At 43.3% G+C, this 18,417-nt stretch overlaps 1 protein-coding gene across 1 annotated transcript; it reads left to right on the forward strand.

Moving 5' to 3' along the window:
- Window positions 1–85: 85 nt before the first annotated feature.
- On the forward strand, window positions 86–3,039 carry cenpx (centromere protein X). The gene is made up of 5 exons (XM_037088304.1): window positions 86–182; window positions 769–820; window positions 941–994; window positions 1,118–1,206; window positions 2,871–3,039. Exons 1-5 carry the CDS (start codon window positions 96–98, stop codon window positions 2,883–2,885), a joined length of 297 nt encoding a protein of 98 aa, XP_036944199.1. The 5' UTR covers window positions 86–95; the 3' UTR covers window positions 2,886–3,039.
- The last annotated feature ends 15,378 nt before the right edge of the window (window positions 3,040–18,417 follow it).

Below are 18,417 nucleotides of genomic sequence, written 5' to 3' on the forward strand. Positions count from 1 at the left end.
AAGTGATGTAACTCACACAAAAATCCTGATTACTATTTGAATGTTTAATGTAAATTATCGCGTACGGAGGGCGGTGCGGATGACGTCAGAGCTTAATGGCCAATCCCTATGTAGAGCGCCAAGCTTCTCTCCCACCGTCAATAAACATGGCGGAGACAGACGCCGAAATTGTGTTCAAAAAGGTAGGAGCGTCCTGACTGTTACTGATACTCACTCGGTTCTCTTTGTTGGTTCATAAAGTTGATCATTGTTTCTTCTTTTCCGCTGAACTGCAGTCATTTACCTCCATTAAACATTCACGCCAACGGAGCATAAAATGCCTCTGATCTGTCTGTCAGGTGATTAAACTTTATACAATGGTACGATTTTTATTGAGTGGATGAACGATAGACGTACGCCGAATAGAAGCTGATGATTCACTTAAGTGTTTTGTACTCACTGTTCTGGGATAACATCAGCTGCTGTCGTCAAAATACCAGAGTCTATTAAATCGACTATTTTTAAGGAAGTTCGACAGTAGGAAGCCACAAAGGAGAGGGCGCGATTTTATCAAGTGAATTACCGACAACATATCGCCGAATAGAAGACAATGATTCGGAAAAAGTGTTTTGTAATCACTGTACTTGTTTAACATATACTACTGTCGCCGTATTACGAGAGTCTATTAAAAAGATTTTTTCCAAAAGGCAGTTTGGTGCCAAGGAGCCACGAAGGTGAACGCACGCACCAACAGGTTGCAAAATAAGAGCATGTTATCCTTATTTACAGGACACCGTCAGCAAACTCTTGACAAGTTTCTTCAAGGAGGATAAGACGAGACGTGAGTTGGATAATCATCTTGAAATAAGTGACATTCCCCAGAGCTGTTTGTGTGTTGTTGTTTTTTTCCTTTTCTTTGATGAATCTACAGCTTTATCTCCTATATCTCATTCTGTCACAGTTGGTGGTGATGCGACGCTTCTCATGGCAGATATGCTCAAAATATTTGTCCAAGGTAAGAAGTGTGTGTGTGTGTGTGTGTGTGTGTGTGTGTGTGTGTGTGTGTGTGTGTGGCACAGTTGTATACAGAAAGCTCAGTAATGAGATTTTTAATCTGTTGCCTCATTTTGTTCCCCAGAGGCTGCTGTGAGGTCGCTGAAACAAGCCGAATCTGAGGATTGTGACCAAGTAGACATCGAGCACTTCGAAAAGATCCTACCTCAGCTGGTGAGTTGCCGCCCAAAAAATTATATAGCCAATATAAACATATTTAAGTATAGAGCTTTTCCTGTGTTCACTGAGCCAGTGTTCATTTTCAAACTTCTTATTGTCTTTGAGTCAGTATTCTTTAAATTGTCAAAGTTTAATTGACTTTTAATCACAGTACAAATTCTACTATTTAAGCCCTTGCTCTTGATCTATATCTCATGCTCACTTGTAATGAATGAGCACAAGAGATTCAACTCCAACAGATGTAGTTTCACATCAATATGAATGCGTTTTCTTGAATTTCCTCCGGGATCAATAAAGTATCTATCTATCTATCTTGTTTATGATTGTATTTAAAATATATAAACAGACCTTTTGAATAAAATACTTAACATGTGTGAGGGGGGAAAATGCATGTGACTTTAAGAACCGGGGGTAAAAATGGGTGATAAATGAAAAACAGTCATAAATTATCAAGTGACTTATGAATATAGTGATATAGTGAAGTGTAGACATAGTGAAGAGCTTCCCATGTTTGACTATATATAGTTAACTATGCCCTATTGTTTAAAAAAATAAAAATAATTTGGAACCTTTGGCAACATTTGGATAACTGAACAATGAAAAGTCTCAAAATATGTTGTGTGACTTTATCAGTAGTACAGCTGTAACTATGTTAGATGATATGTAAAAATGTATTTGCCAAAATCAAAAAAATAATAATTTATAGCTGATCGATCTAAACAGCAGTGTTATGATGAAATAGCATGTATGTCTTTGCATCCATTACTCATCATTCACATCACAAAAGTGCCATATGTTATTTAAGGAAAGTGGCCTCAGGGGTGGTAGTAACAAAATTAAAGTGATGAAAACGCTTACGACTGAACAATGGAAGTAAGTGAATTGAAAGACTGAGTGATAACATCGTTGCTCTGTCTACTGTCTACCATTCATCATTCACAGCACCAAACTGATATTTATCATCACAGCAATTTGTTGCAACTGTCGATCATAAAACACGCCCACCGACTTACTGGCTCACAACTAGCAGGTTTTTCCTGCTTGTGATTTACTGCTGCAAGCCAAAAACTCAATCAGTTGGTCAGAAGAGTTTTGACTGACATTTTGGGCAGGGGCCAAGTGTTGGTAACATATGACTGATGGAATAGCAGCTGATAAGAACAACAACAGTAATAATAATTTAACAGTTTAGACATGTTGGAACCTAAACAGTGTTGGTAGCATTTATAAAACTTTTTTTTTTTTTTTTTAACGTTTGGAGAAGCGATTTAACAGATGTCACTGATTCTGCAGCCATCAGCCAGGGAGATCCAGAGCTTATTAAAAGCCTCGTCTTGATCCTTAATATCTATTCTAAAACTAAATCAGTGAAGAGATTCTACAACAGGCCCTCTATGATCTTGTCCTCTATTTTTTTTTATGTGTTAAAATCATAGCAGCTGCTTTTTGTACCTGCTTTGTTTTTTGGGGAGCTTCATCCTAGTTTACAGTGAACGTCAATAATCGAACTGAGGAGAAGTAAAATCAAGGATAACATTCTTGGGTTCAGGACGAGAATGACAGAGATTTCTCCCCTGTGTATCATTAAAGCACAAAGAGACAAAGAGTTTCATTTCTAAATATTAATCTCACAGTCTCTCATCTCTTTTCCATGACAGCTGCTGGACTTCTAGCACCCCGACGCCACAAGATGGAGCCAGAGCGTTGCCTGCATGCTCCTTCTTCAACGCTACAACTTCAGTTCCCACAAGTTCACTTTTTATTGATGTTTATATTTTCTGTATAACTGCAATTTTTCATAATCTCATAAATCTGAGATTAAATTAAGATTGTGGTTCTGTATTTATTGGAGTTGTTTGATTTGAAGTGGGAAACGGCAGCGCTTGTCAGCACGCTCTCCCCTCGCCACCGCCAACAAGGCCCACCTGTGCTCCACTGTGCAACAACAGGTGCTTCCAGCGTGCTCCATGGCGCCCTTCATCAAAGCCTCCTGGAGCAGTTGGAAGCAATTAGAGTAATAAGGGGAGCAGCCAGTCCCTTAGATGATGACAAGTGCCAGGAAAAAAGGAGTACCCCCTCCGGCCACTTTGAAGTTCCCTTTTGCTATCCTGCGATGTTTAGTTAGAGGAGGGGGGAAGGGCAAAGGGGACCTCTGGCACAGGGGGAAAGTTGAATGGGAGTGTGCGTGCGCGAGTGTGTGCATGTGTTAGCCAAACAGGGCCGAGAGACCACACGCATAGATATTCTGTTTGAAAGGAAACATAACAAAACACATTGGAACACGGTCCAAGAGGAGCAGGGTGTAATTCTGAAGGTAAATAAACAAAAGAGGCGAGTCGTAGAGGTGCTTTCTCTCCTTTCATCACGGCGCAGTGGGGAAGTTGGGCCCGTGAGGGAGAGGCTAATGTGGGGTTTTCTAACCCGAGTGCCTCTGATGGTTTTCCACCAGCGGTGTATTTGACCGATGTGTCTTCAGTGTGAGTCAGCATAGCCGTGCGACACCTCACACTTTTTTTTTTATTCGTGTGGCTCTTGGGTGACTCACTATGCTCACAAACGCTGCTCACATACAGCTGGAAGCAACTTCAGTCCAGGTTCAGATTAGGTGCTCAAGGACAGCGCACCTGGAATTTGACCCGGCACCTTTTTAGTGCGGCCCAGATTGGATTTGTGTTTCCCAGGAGTAACGTCCACAGCAGGCCATCAGGAGAAGGTGTGTGTGCTTGAGTGATGTTCAGCTTAATGATGCCATAAGGACCACAAAACAACCTAAAGTGGCACTGAGTCAAGCATATATTTCCACCAAGGCCCAGCAGTCTCCCCTAATGATCCAATATCAGAATCTATAGATGTGTATCACTCTTTTTAAAATGTCCCAAACTGCTCAAATTTGATATAATCAGATCTAGGATCTGCATCAAACTGTACCCACTCACAGGTACCAGCCACCTAAATATAACAGATTTTTTTCATCAAGATCCATGTTGTTGTTCCCTACGAAATCAAAAATTTGGGGAAAAAAAAAGAAGTCAGGTTGGTGTTCATTGCCCTTCTGTCCACAGCACTGGGATTTTTAACTGACATGGATATGCAAGAAAAGTCAAATGAAATGCGTTGCGTTATTTTTGGAGTTTGACTGAACAAGGCCAGTCGCTACAGCATCATGTCTTGTCCTCCAGATCTCCAGATCGAACAACAATCTGCTCATTCAGATAAATATGCTGCAGTCGGACTCGGTTTTTATATCCAGATATGAAAACGATAATCAAAAAGCCTTCAACATTTGGTTACTTATTGCATGATAAGAAAACCAATTTGTTAAAAGTGCAGTTTTGGATGTCGTAGCAGTCATAGTTTAGAGCCTTTCTGGAGGTTTACCAGAGATGAGGTGGATCTTGTCCAACTGTCAGTCCTCGCAGATGAAATAAAAACAGTTATTCTGTTGGATCTCTCACAAATTGCTTTTTTCTTTTCCACATTATGAGCCGTTGGAAGGGTTTCTGCACTGGCAAAGTAGTGCACTACTGTACAACGTTTCTCCTTATACATCTTAGTGGAACAAATTACATCTGAAGGCGGTATTATTAAACATACGAAAGCAGTTAGGACAAGAATGGGGAGGGGCGTTGAAGAGAGTAATGAGTTAAAGCTTTTCTTGATCATACATTAAAGGCAGGGAGTGTCGACAGCCAGTCCAGACGCTTTGGAGAAGCTCCGGAGTGAGAGGCTTTTCCCAGGAGACAGAGACTGATCTGTCTCCAGCCTTCTGGCTGGTCCGTGGACAGTGCTGCACATGGGATAAAGCTCTCATTATTGTGGGCCTGATTGTCGATATCAATACCTTCATCAGTTTTTAATTTCACATCGAGTTAAATTTGACAAGTAGCCTTTCTTTTGTTAGGGTGATTGAGTTGTGCAACAGTGTTATTATTTAAAAAGAAAGCTCACCATCATAATAAAACCTAGGCAGTCCACTTAAATCTGAGAATACCTGTCCTGTGGTTTGTAGATAAGGCCGTATACAGCAAAAATGGTTCGGGGTGACCTTTGTCCAGGGTGGAGCCACCTGCATCGGTCTTGTGAGTCCCTGTGAGGTCGCCGTTATGTCAGATTTCACTCCTTAATTCACCACTCACTTGTCTACGGTTGTTTTTTTTTCCTTTTTTTTAATGTCGAATGATACCGATTCTCCCATTTGTCCAACTTTCTGTCATCTTGTCAAACTCCTTTCTTCTCGGGCCCAAACCTCGGGTTAAGGTCGATGAGAAAGTGATCATAACACTGGCCCGTCTGAGAGGGCTGTAACAATGTCCCAGCAGGCAAAATCTGAAGTGAATGAGCCACATCGGAGTTTACAGGCTTAGAGGGCACATAAAACATTCACTTTTATCATGAATGTGTACATAAAACATTTACTGTACCATATACATCATTTTCATTAGCGATGATGTAAGTCTTTGCTCTTTTTAACTGACAGAACTTGTACTTCTTTGAACTTGAGTTGAAAGACAAATAAGGTCTTCTCTCGTGCAAGCAAAAACGGTGGATGACAGGAACCCTTGATGCACAAAGAAGCCACAGGTGTCATCTGTCACAAGTGCCGAATTTTACCGCCATCATTTCAAGTTGTTTTGTGACTACATACATAACAAATATGTGATGGAATGCATATGTTTTTTGGGATGTTTGCATGCATGTTGTGCTCGATCTGGGGCTGTGACGCATTAGTGCTCAGGAGACAAGAGGCCCTTGTGGCCCCCTCATGGGCATGGAGCTGTCTGACCATAGAGGAATGCTGCAGGGGACACACACACACACACACACACAGCGAGTGCATTCCTCTCAGATGCTCCACACGCAACAAGAGAAGTTATAAACACTTGCGAGCACTTTTGGCGCACACGCAAAGAAAAGCTTGCGTGTGTGAGCGGAGAGAATGCAAATGCAGAGGCAGCATCTTTGCCGACTGTATACGCTGCTGTGACATGCGGGTTTCCTGGAGGCCCCGGGCCTCTCTGAGGGGCCTGGGGTCCTCGGGCTAAGCTTTGTTAAGGAGCCACGGGGCCCATGCTGGGGATGATTAGAACATACCTGGCAGTTTGAGCCACTTGGGCGCTCTGCTGGGATCACTCCTAACTGGTTGTGGCGCTTGGCTGTTAGTCCGCGGCCGAAGATGGTCTGCTGCTGTGCTCTGTGTATCGGCCGGGGCTTTGGTAGCCACAGGGGGCGGAAAGGATTCTTCCGGAACCAGTGAGGTGGATGATAAGGTCAAAGACCTTGGCATGCGGCTGAAGAGGGAAAAGGGAGCAAGAGAGACGTACAATTAGGCCCGCAGCTGGGTTATTTCTGGAGCATTGTACTACTACCTTAACTACATTACCCTCCTCTTCCACTCCAAGTCCCCTCGACTCTCCGTCTCCACCTCTCTCCTCCGTGTGGTGGCCTACATGGTCAGGGCATAGGCAATAACAACACAGTAATCCCCTTACATAACACTGCACGAACTCGACGAAACAATTATTTTCGTGAGTGTCTAAAAATAAAAAAAGGAGCTCAGTCGAGGTGACGTCAAAAGAGGTGTGCGGGTGGGGGGTGGGGTGGGCACGTACCCCAAACGAGCTGACTGGCGCGGGGGTCAGCAGAGCACTCTATTTATAGGCCCCATCAAAGGCAGCGATATAAAAATAGTCTGGCACTGACCCTCTCAAGATCCGTCAGTCACGCTTAGAGGAGCTGTGAACCTGAAGGTCACGCTCTCGGAATGATGAAAGGGCTGATGTTTGATGATATTTAAAAAGGAGCAAGTAATGACCAAAATCTCTTTAGCTGGTGGCAGGTGGCACAGTGTGAGCTTGGCCTTTGTTGGACTTGTTAAAGGACTTCATCAGCAGACATGTGAAGCCCTCGGCGACGGGCTAATTTTACTTCACAAACACCGTACACGCTGCGTGGACAGAGGCGGTGAAAGCGGCAAACTGCCGTCTGACTTTGATGTTTGAGTGATCGTGGCAATCAGATTGATTTTCTCAGTGTATGTAGGTTTAAAAAAAAAAAAAATCCTCAAGCCTGAAGGAAACCAGTGTAAACAAGAGTTAAAGGTAATTTCACACTTTTAGTCTCGGGTCAAACAAGTCCGTCTAAAGTTCCCTCAGCATGTTGACTGTCCTCACAGTGGTTGGGGGGCACCGGAACTCTAAATTAGCCCTTGTGAGTCAACAGGACAGCTTTCATGTGGACAAGGGCTCATGTCAGATTGCAGGAGAGGTCAGGATGTAAGGGTCAAAGGTCACAACGCAATGTTGGTCTTTGTCTTTAACAGCTTCCTGTTCGCTATGTTGTGCAAACCTGAACGGTAATCCCTTGTGATACAGGTTCAAAGCAAAGAGATTGCCTCACTCTCTGGTACAGGTATGGGGCTCATCATTCCACTTGTACTTGGTCACATAGCAGCCATTGATCTGCTGACTGAGGCAAACCGGTATTTTTTAACCCCTGGGGGTGATTCCGACTGACTCTGGTCATCAACTGACATTTCCCCTGGTGCCATTACTAAGGTTGAGATGTTACTGACATGCCGAGACAACTTTAGTTAATTAATTTAACTTTCATGTCAGGAGCTTCAGCAATCAGTTCACATTTCATTCCTTTCATTCCTAACATTAACGTTAAGCTCATTGCGTGGGTTGGAATATGATAAACATATAAGTGTTTAAAATAAAGAAGAATGTATGATATTATTATCATTTATTTTAATGTTAATTGAAGTTACAATTAGGATATTTGGTAGTGAATGGAATATTTAGGTTTTTTTAAGGAGGTCTCTTTATATTTGTTGCCACTGTTGACACGCATAAACCAGGACGATCCCAGACAAACTAGAGCAAACCTGGAAAAAACTGGTACATCATAATCTAATAGTAAGAAGTACCGAGTTCCCAGTGGTTAATTTAAACTGGAACGCTCTCTGAAGTCGGATTTGGACACACCTCAACAGCCCGACCTCAAAATCCAAGATGGCTGCTTGGCTCATCACCAGCAGGGAAGAGTTTTGGGACATACCATTCATTAGCACTTCTCATCAAATCCTCTCACACACACACGTACCATCCAACTTCTATCTGTGGAAGAAGCGTGTAATGCATTCTTACCACCCCTATTGCGAACAATGGCTACAACTGTTTTTTCCGCAGACTATTAACACTGCAGCTGGTCCAGTGTAATGCAGGATAGTGAACGTGATTAATCAGATCATGTCGTATTTATGGACCACCAATCTGCTTGAATTATGTAGCAGCACAGTTCGCCATCACAATTTATTTGACAACCATTTACTTCAAACAAATCTTCAGCCACAACCTTTGAGATCCTTTGAGACTCCACGGTCTGCCCACAATCATTTATTTGATCCTTGACATGAATCTTTCATTTCAAGAAATATAACAGGTTGCACCGATGCTCCTGCTCACCCTCAGACTTTGAAGACGCACCTGTTTCTGCGCATATGCAGCTCTGCAGTGCAGGAGGGAAGGTGAAACTCCAGGGTCAATAGGCAACACAGCAGGGTGCTCCACTGCAATGTGTCTCTTTTTCTCCTTTGAGAGCAAGACAAATGGAAGAAGCAACTGAGACTCCTTTTGTTTCTCTGGCATGAAAACAGGGGCGACCAGAGGAGGTGATTTACCAGCCTGCCTTGACATCAGGATGGAAATAAACCAGAGCTGGTGGAAACAGCCTCGCCTGGAGGAGCAAGAAGGGGACGGAGTCAAAGCACAATTTCACATCATACGACTGGAGCTCAGATGATGAATGGCTACTGCTGCGGGGGACAGTTGGCTCTGAAAAATGCAAGCGAACTGCATGATTTTATTGAGAATTTCTTACGATCGAATAGGAACACAGAAGAGGAGGGTGCGAACACAGGATGACCTTTGAAGACAGATGCTGTGCAACACTCTCTCCCATAAATGTTCAACATCTTCAGTTGACATAGAGAAGCGGGCAATACTTTGTTTCCAGACATAAACCGTCTCCAAAAACAGCAAAGGAGCAGATCCACTTACAATGAGCTGTAATTGAAAAAAAGAAAAAAAAAAAGCCTCTGGTGGAATAACAACAATAAATTTGAAGGGGCTTCAAAGGGGCCGATGGTGCTTTACTTTTCTGTACATAAAACAAAGCGCCGGTATGTTCTAAAACCACTCAATCGCTCACCTTGCGATGAAACACATTCAGCCTGAGAGGCTGAGAGCGAGATGTAGCAGACAAGGAAAAGAGAAAAGAGAGGCTCCTTTGAATCTGACTTACTGTGCAGAGGCTTATATGGAGTCTGACTAAGAGACCGCTGGCTGAACAGTCTCACTTTCGCTTCTTCTCACTTTCCAACAAAACTCCATAGCCCAGGGGTGTAGGTGCTTGCAATTCAGCCTAGTCACCAGGATAAAATGTTGGCCCTTGATGATTCTGCAAACCAGTGATTCATTTCCATTTATATGCACCATACGCTACACACCATATTGACATTTCAACAAGTTGTGTCATATCATGTTCAAATTACATGACGATGACCTCACCTTCATCTCTGGAAGTGGAGGGGATGGTGCTGGCTGGACAGTCAGCTCAAGACCATGTCCCAACATTTCAAAGTGTGAAACCACTGGATATATTTGGTGCAGAGACCACTGACCGTGACACTGCTTTGGCAGGAGGGTAGTCATTAACGAAACCTTGTTAAATCTCCAGCTGTGTTTGTGGTGAAACAAAAACAGGTGTTTCTAAACGATAGTGACAAACAAGTGGTTTTTGTGCCTAAACCTAACCAAATGCAACATGCAACAGAAATTCAAATGTTTTACGTATCTGCGGTTTTGCAGAAAGGTATATTGCCAACATTTATTCAGGCAAGTAGGTTGAATTCAGCTTAAAAGCTAATCTTCTGTCAGTGGAAGCGGAACAGTCAACTGCGGCCAGACATCCCGGTGATGCTGTTGGATGTTGCATTGATACACTACACGGGCTGAGGAGCTTCAGGACGCACATCAGTGGGAGGGCAATATCCTGCATCCTGATTCTGTCAAGAGGCAAAGCCACGACATGTCTGAGCGCCCAAAGAGAAAAGGCCAGGTGTCCCCAGTTCCTCTTCCATTTCCCCCCATCCAGCACTGATCCTGCTGACTCATAGCACCAGGGTGCTACCACCCCTGGCACTGCGACTCGGATCACTCAGCTGTGTAGCTGCGTGGGAGTGAGGACCTAGCTGGCTTACACTTGCTGCCTGACAGGAAAACTCAGAAGAAAAAAACAGTTTAGCGTTGCACTCCAGGGTGTGCTGTGTCCCGGAGTAACAACACTGATTATATCAACACTATCCATCTAACCACATAACTGCCCCCTCCCGTTTGACACCTTAACATTAAATAGACCTGAGATGCATAGCAGCAGTAAGAGTATGAGTACAGTTCAACTGAAATGTGCTTTCCATTAAGGTCTCTAAAGTGAGCTGCTGGTTTCTATTTTCTGGGCTCAAGATGAAGACCTTTCCAAAAAGAAAAGAAAAAAAAAAGATTCAACAGAGACATGGTTCAGAGTGATGATATGAAATGTATCGACTACAAAAGAAACGATCCACCGAGGAGAAAATCCTCAATCATCTGTGGGGCGCATGTTTGTCAGAAACACTGGGGCTGCTCCTTGTCATAGGTTACAAGTATTGATTACTTTTTCAATTAACTGATTAAAGTTACGTTTTCGAATTGCAGATGTATGTTGCAAAATGTATCAAAATGAGGAGGATGTTGAAAAAACACTGTGGGGCTGTCCCGAATACAATTTTTTGAGGATTCAAAGCTTCAGTAAGAATCACTGACAAATATTTGAAGCTTTGCAGACTGCTCTCAGAGCTTCAATTTCTAGCAACTGCAAGATGGCTAAGCTGTTGTTTACACTTTTCAGGTGATTAGCCAAACTCGCAGTAGATTTGAAATGTGCCTGTTCCCTTTGGCAAATCTAGCATCTGACTTTTTGGGGGTCGTCTTCACAAATTTCAAAAGTTATTCCAGACGCTTGACGTTTTTTGACATGGTGACTTTAAATGAGAGCTGCGACGCACAAAACTATCTGACTTAAGTCTCCTTATCTAAGAGTAAATAATGATAATTAACACGATGCACTATTAATAATGTTGCATTATGCTGGCACTGGGTTATCTGGGATTTTTAGTTTATACACAGGTCGGTTGTTATATGAATGTCTATCCCAGGGTGCTGGACTGCTGACCCAGGTGGAGAAAGCACAGAAAGTACAGGGCGTAGCATGTAGTGTGGTTTTCGAGGTTGTGAAACCTTGTATTTGCTGACAGTGGCCCTATCTCCTTCCTTCATCTTTCCTCACTGAAGAAATATTGTCACAATATGAAAAAGGAAGGTCAGATGCTCGGCAACAATGTAAAAACACAGCCATCATGGCAATTTTATTCTTCAGTGCATCTCAGACGGTGAGAGGGGAAGCAGAGCTTGTTCATCCACAGCTGAGTAAACTACTTAAGTCTATCTTATATGACTACAGACATGATTTTTGAAATGGAAAAACCTCAAAATGTGGTAATGATAGAGACAGACAAACATAGCCATGTTCGATTGCCAGACTTCCTTTTGTTATTCCACTGTGTGTTTGAAGTCTTGTGAAATCTTAGCGAACTGTCTTCAATTTCTGCACTTTCTCTGAATCAAAAGCCGGAGATAAAATCTGCTGGACCGGATTCAGAGAGGAGGACGCTTTGACAACACACTATACTGCTACTAAAGACCGTACAGGCAGCCGCTGCCTTGTCTTTCCCTAAAATCTCTTATTGTCCTCTCAAAGCAGCTGTGTTAAACCTGTCTGCAAGAAGATAAGCTGTGGGTCTGTTTCCTGTGCTGCCTATAAATATGGCCTAATCACTCTCCTGTGAAGCTGGTGGGACAGATGTTACAGTTGCATCCCTCCGCCATGCTGAAGTACATATTGATGGTTCACAGACTGTTTACACAGTTTTCATTCATCTGTGCTATGACCATTCCCAATTGGATCCATTTGCCAGCCGGAGTCTGATGGTTTACATAGCGGCGCCCCTCCGGCATGTGGAGCCCATGCTCTTTACCCTCTGCTTCTTTCGTGACTGCATCCAAGCAAATAAATAACAAATGAAGATGTATGTCCACGAGTAATCCATAGAGAAGCGGGCCAGCCGGTATGGGATCTAAACAGCTCTGATGACTGTATATGTGGAGTGAGTTAAACAAGTGACACAGAACGTTATGCTTTGATCTGCTAATTATAGTGGAAAACAACCTGGCAACACAACGGCTGTGAGCAGTTTTGACCGCATTACCTGAATTTTCCACCTTGCAAACAACAAAACTGTCCAGGACACAAACATGGAGCTCCAGCAGGTGAAAGTCTTTGTTCATCTCTTAATTACAGCATTTCTTGAATCACAAACAAATTTACAGAAATTCCTTAAAACATTAATAGTTTCAAGACTTTAAAGCTGATAAAGCTGACTTTTTGGCCACTTGAGGGCAGCAGAAATAAGTCGTGAACACAACTCTAACATATCATTGCCTCTAAAACTTGTTATGGGAAACTTGTTGTCTCCTGTGTTTGCTTGTTTTCCACAAAACTTGGATGGAGGATGGGTTTTTCTCACTTTCTTTAAAATTGCAGGATAGGATGTTTTTCCATATTTTGTACAGTGGGTTTTTAGATGGCCTTCATAATATAAGATAAACAATCTGTGATACGCAGTAATATTGTTAAATGGTGGGATGACAATATGACTGGTGATAAAAACAAATACTGTAGGGCTCATTTATCTTTTCTAAATCTATCCACCAAATTCACAATAACTGATCAAAGAGTAGCTGACAGCTAGCTTGGGTTACATCTTAGTGACCAAATGTTTGTTTGCAGAATGTGAATATGTAGAGCCAGTAAATACGATTATTTTCTTAATCATCAGTCCTTTGTGATGTGTTTATAGCGCTTGTTCATATAGTGATGATGATGAAATAAAGATTCATCAGAAGCAATTTAAAATGAAAATAGTTAAGTTGTGGTCTGGACTGATATACAATGTGCATAAAAGTGCATCATTGTTTTCATTGTTGTGCTCTCCTCTACTTAAGACACTTTAATACTATTGCTTTGCACATTAAAATGCTAAATGAACATTACACAGGGTGACATAACTAATTCAAAGTATATGTTTCCTCCAGTGACAAAGAAAACGTACTGTCCTGCTGTCATTTTCTATCTGGCGAAGCCTTTGTGCTTCTCAAAGGCATTAATACCTACACCTTGGTGATGCCTTTAAATGCCATTTAGCATTAAGCTGGCTGAACAATAAAGCCCAGGCTGAGGGGATGTTGTCAGGTTTAATGAGGCCCTCGGTGAAAGAGGGCTGCTGTGTCGGCACCACCAAAGGCTGCTCCCTGAATTCACCTCCAATGGACCAGAGTGGTCCTGTGGGGATTTGATTGGCTGAGGGAGCACAGATTGTCTCTCCCCCACTGTTGGGGTGTGAGGGGCCGCAGTGGCATCAGTAGCCCTTGCTGTGCATGGCTGGGCGGGCGGAAAGCACAGAGTGGAAGGTTATAACCGCAGTGCCACGGAGCAATGTGGCAGCGGTGGTTGCCTCATCGAGAGAAGTAACTTTTACCAGCTGGTGGTCTTTCACATCACCTGACTGCGAAGATTAAAATACGGGTCTTGTTGCCTCATTTGCTAAATTTAAGAATTACAGCATACAGTGCCAACAAAGGCAAACAGACATATGGAGACAATGACATGTAGCACAAAGGAGCAGGACCAAAAAAGAGAAGCAACGACAACTGTGAACCCATATTTAAGAGGGGTACATGGTTCACAGTTTCACATGGAGTCCTCCGCCTCCAAACCCCATTCCAGTTACTTTGATTCTTTATTCATCCTCCCAACCCCTCAACCCCCACCACCCCATCCTTAAATCCAGCTGATGAAGGCTCTTTTGTCCACCAGCACCCAGGCAACAACATCAAAGGGCTGCTGGGTGTAAATGCAGAGTGCCCGAAAAACAAAACAAAACTGAAAAATAAAGAAGTCCCAGAGGGGATGGGAGGAACAGCACCCTGGAGAGGGAAGGAAAAAGAGCTGCTGTGTACAGGAGGAAATAAAGAAACGGGTTGAAGGGAAAGAAAGAAAGAAAGAAAGAAAGAAAGAAAGAAAGAAAGAAAGAAAGAAAGAAAGAAAGACATCCTTACTCGCTCACTAGCAGTCGTTTGTCAGACATTAATCATCATTTACTGAATACACATACAAAAGGTGTGGGTTGGGTCATTCTCCATTTAATGACGACAATAAACAAATGAAAAACATGACATCAGACTTTGTATAAGACCATTATGACACTTTCTTTGTGCCGGATCATCAAAGCCCATTAGGGGAGACTGAAAGGCCTTCCACTGCCGTTCATGACCACTTCCTCATTCAGCGACGGCTGAATTGGAGGCTTGATGGATTGTTGTGCAAGACAATGTCATGCTTTTGGACTGAGCTCGTTGCTTTGATCTCACTGGATGCCCTTGAAGCTTCAACAAACGGCTGATATGTTAACAACCAGTCTGGTTATTCTAGTTCCATCCTCCACCTACTGCCCTGCCAGTCAGAGCACCGAGGGGAAGGGGACAGTGGAGAAGGAGGGGGTATAAGTGGAGATAAAAGCCTTTCATCTCTGCCCCCATGTGGGACTCCTGTAGAGTCACGCTTGGCGTGGCGGCGTGCCATGTCTCGTACCCACAAAGTACCCGCCAGTGACACGCTGACTCCAGAGGCTGGCACCAGGTCTCCAGCCAGCGCCGAGCAAACCCTCTATTCAGCAAAATGGAGGAAACACAACTACATCGGGCCCACAGCTTATAATTAAAAGTCCTCAGCCTCAAAGAGCACAGCATCTCCATCTTAATGGTAGGCTTCCATCTGAGGCATCGGTTTAATACTCACTCTGCGTCCCATCAGATAGTGATGTGGACAGAGGAGGAAGAGAGACATTAGGACTACAAAGAACACATGTGTACCATCCAGGATTAGAGGTTCACTCTTCCCTCAGTAGCCTAATTGCTGGATTGGCTAGATCAAAATCACTTCATCGAGATCAAGGCCACTGTCTTCTTCTTCTTGTCTCACTACTCTGTTGCACAATAACTCAACAAAAGCAGCGACAAACCAGTGGGGGGAAAAACAGAGCCCAGAAGTCGCGGAGTGAAAGATGAATGTAGTTCATGTTTAGAGAGCATGTTGTGTGATTAAGGGCAGCCCACATCAAACACTGTGGTTTAGGAAAACCACCAGTTGAAAAACAAGATGCTTCTTCTGTGCAGAGCGGCGCAGACTGGAGATGCTGTTGTTCAGAAGGCGGACCAGCCCAAACTAAACCGCCTGTCTGTCTCTGGAGACAAACAGGGAAATAAGAGACATCATAGATTCGCAGAAGGACTTGGAACTCATTCCGAGTGAGAGAGCAGGATGAACGACAGACTTTAATTCAGAGCAGCAAAATGCAACAGGCTATTAAGATGTTAGCACGCAGTGAATTTGAAGGATTAATGCTACTTAACTACACGGTTGTTATTACAAGAAAACGCGACTAGAAAAGGTTAAAAATATGTCTGATTCTGAGACATTTAACAGAGATGTCTTTAAGTCATTTGTTTGGCTTTGCATTTGGACAGAGCCCGTCTCATGGGTTCTGTCACGTATCGGTGGGAAACGCTGAATGAAAAGGATGCATAACACCCCCTTTTCCCACACAGAGAACCTCTCTGGACAGAAGAGCAGCAATGTTGTGGCCACATGTGTGAGCCTGTTTACTTATGCTTGCCTTTTTGACTGAAGGAATCTCATGATTTAAACCACAACATAACAGACTAAATTATTAGCATGTTGCCACACTACACATTTTTTCCCTTTGATTGGAGCAGGAGAAAGTGTGCATGTGTCGACCAACACCAGCATCGTGGCGGACGCATGCCCACAAGATGTCTCTCTCTCCTGCTGTCTCTCTCTCTCTCTCTCTCTCTCTCACACACACACACACGGAAACACACAGGACTCTACAATCTCTTAGGTAAAGAGATGGACGGTTTATTTCTAAAACCCTAATCGTGGACATCTCTCCTTCAAACAATAAACTTTCAACTTTATTTCATCTCTCTTTCCTTGCCAGTACCACATCAAACAAATCCTAAGGTCAACAAGGGTCAGCGCAAGGATTTGGATAATGATGAGGCTCAAAGGAAAAGATTGAGGGTGGTGAAAGAGAGATGGTAAAAGAAGGGGAGGGAAGCTGATGGGAACAGAAGAAAGGATGGGGCTGCTGGAGAGAGAGAAGGTGCAAAGGCTAGGTCTTGTAACGACAGACCCCCTGATTACATTGTTGCACAAATAAACAGGCCCTCTGCAGGCTCCCTGGAGTCCAGCTGCGGCGCAGGAGAGGAAAGCTTTCATTTCAGGGGGCTGAGGTCGAGCAAGGCAAGTGATGGGATGGGGCCTGGCTGTCTCCCCGCACCGTTTCCTCACATCTCCATCAGCAAGTCAATGAAGAGGGGGAACAGAGGGGGACGTCTCATTTGAAAAGCTCGTTGATTACGTGCCATTTCCTGCACTTATAGGCGGCCTGGAAAAGGCCGTCAGCGTGTGAATTAATAACTGTCAATCTCAGAGAGCTACAAAAAGGTTGAAAAGAGAACAAGGATGCTGGATATGTGTGCTTTTTGATGATGATGATGATGAGGGGCCATCTGTACAGGGTCAGATAAGTGTTGTAGGGACGAGGCTGAGAGAGACAAGGTTCAGATGCCCTTGAGCCACATCTGTAATCGTCTTTCCTTCACCTCCGACCATTACAGAGCGCTGGTCCTCTCTTCTCTCTGTGTCCTGCAGCTATCAAGGCCCACATCAAGGCATACCCGTGCTAAATGTATGCCCCCCATTAAGGGGCCATCATCAGATAAACAAGATAAACAAGTCCAATTCCTGGCAGGACTGATCAAAGGACTCAATGTTAACCCCATGGCCAATTCCAAGTAGGCAGAAAAATCAAACGCAGATGAGGTCACATGGAAATAAGGCAGGCTAATCCATTGTCCCTTTACGGGCACAGAAAGCAAAAGGGACAGTGAAGGAAAAAAAAAATGGAAATAGTTTGAAAACAGGGAGGCATGCAGATACTTTCTCAATCACATCCGTGCATCTTATTATCCCTGAGGAGCTGTAACTGTTTCCACACAGTAAAAAAAAAGCCTTCCCGCCAGACTTTGCACGGACAGGTGCACCTATTCGCCACTACACAGCAAGGAAAAAAACATCGAGTTTATACAGCAACAGACAGTGAATCCCTCAGATAAGTCTTCGAGGTAATACCAAGGGCAGAACTCCAAGTTGGAAAAAGAGATCTTGGCTGCTGATCTTGGGTGCAGCGACTTGGCCCAAGTAGTCGACAAGAGTGATACACACACACACACCCCTTCACTTTCGTTGAATTTTCCTGGTAGACGATTGCGTCATCCAGGCCAAGAACTTGCATATATGTTGGTATTTCATTAATCTTTTTTCCAAAGCTCCGGTGTCATCATACTTCTGTAAATCACCTCTTCCTTAAATGTCAACACTCTCTCCAGACGCAAGCGTTAAATAAAATGAACAGCTGAAAGACTAAATCTTGCCAAGTCTGCGTTCATGGATACACTTCCAGATTTATCTCCATATTTCTTCTCCCAGACATCCAAGAGCATTGTCAAATACAACAGATTTTGGGATGAACCCAGTGAAGATGTAAGAAGTGATCTCTCAATCAAAACATTAAAACAAAAAATGTAGTTTGAGGACACAGTTTGTGATCATTGGAGTTGTTGTCAACCACCATGAAAATCTATCTAATGTCACTCAGGCAGATGTTTTGTACATGTTTGCTGGCTTCCTTCTGACTCTCTGTATGTATCAACAAAAACTGTCAATATTTGATGAGTTCAGAAAGAGACTCAACAATAAACTGACAAATTGGGCCTTTAATGTAAGTTCACAACTCAACAATATATATAACAAAGGTCTACTTGTTTTTAGACATTTCATTTTTTATGTAGAAATGTTAAATAACATACCTCAGTAAAATTAACAAAACAAATGTGGACATAAAAA

This window comes from Acanthopagrus latus, chromosome 23 (genome assembly GCF_904848185.1).
Source record: "Acanthopagrus latus isolate v.2019 chromosome 23, fAcaLat1.1, whole genome shotgun sequence".
Classification (NCBI taxonomy): domain Eukaryota; kingdom Metazoa; phylum Chordata; class Actinopteri; order Spariformes; family Sparidae; genus Acanthopagrus; species Acanthopagrus latus.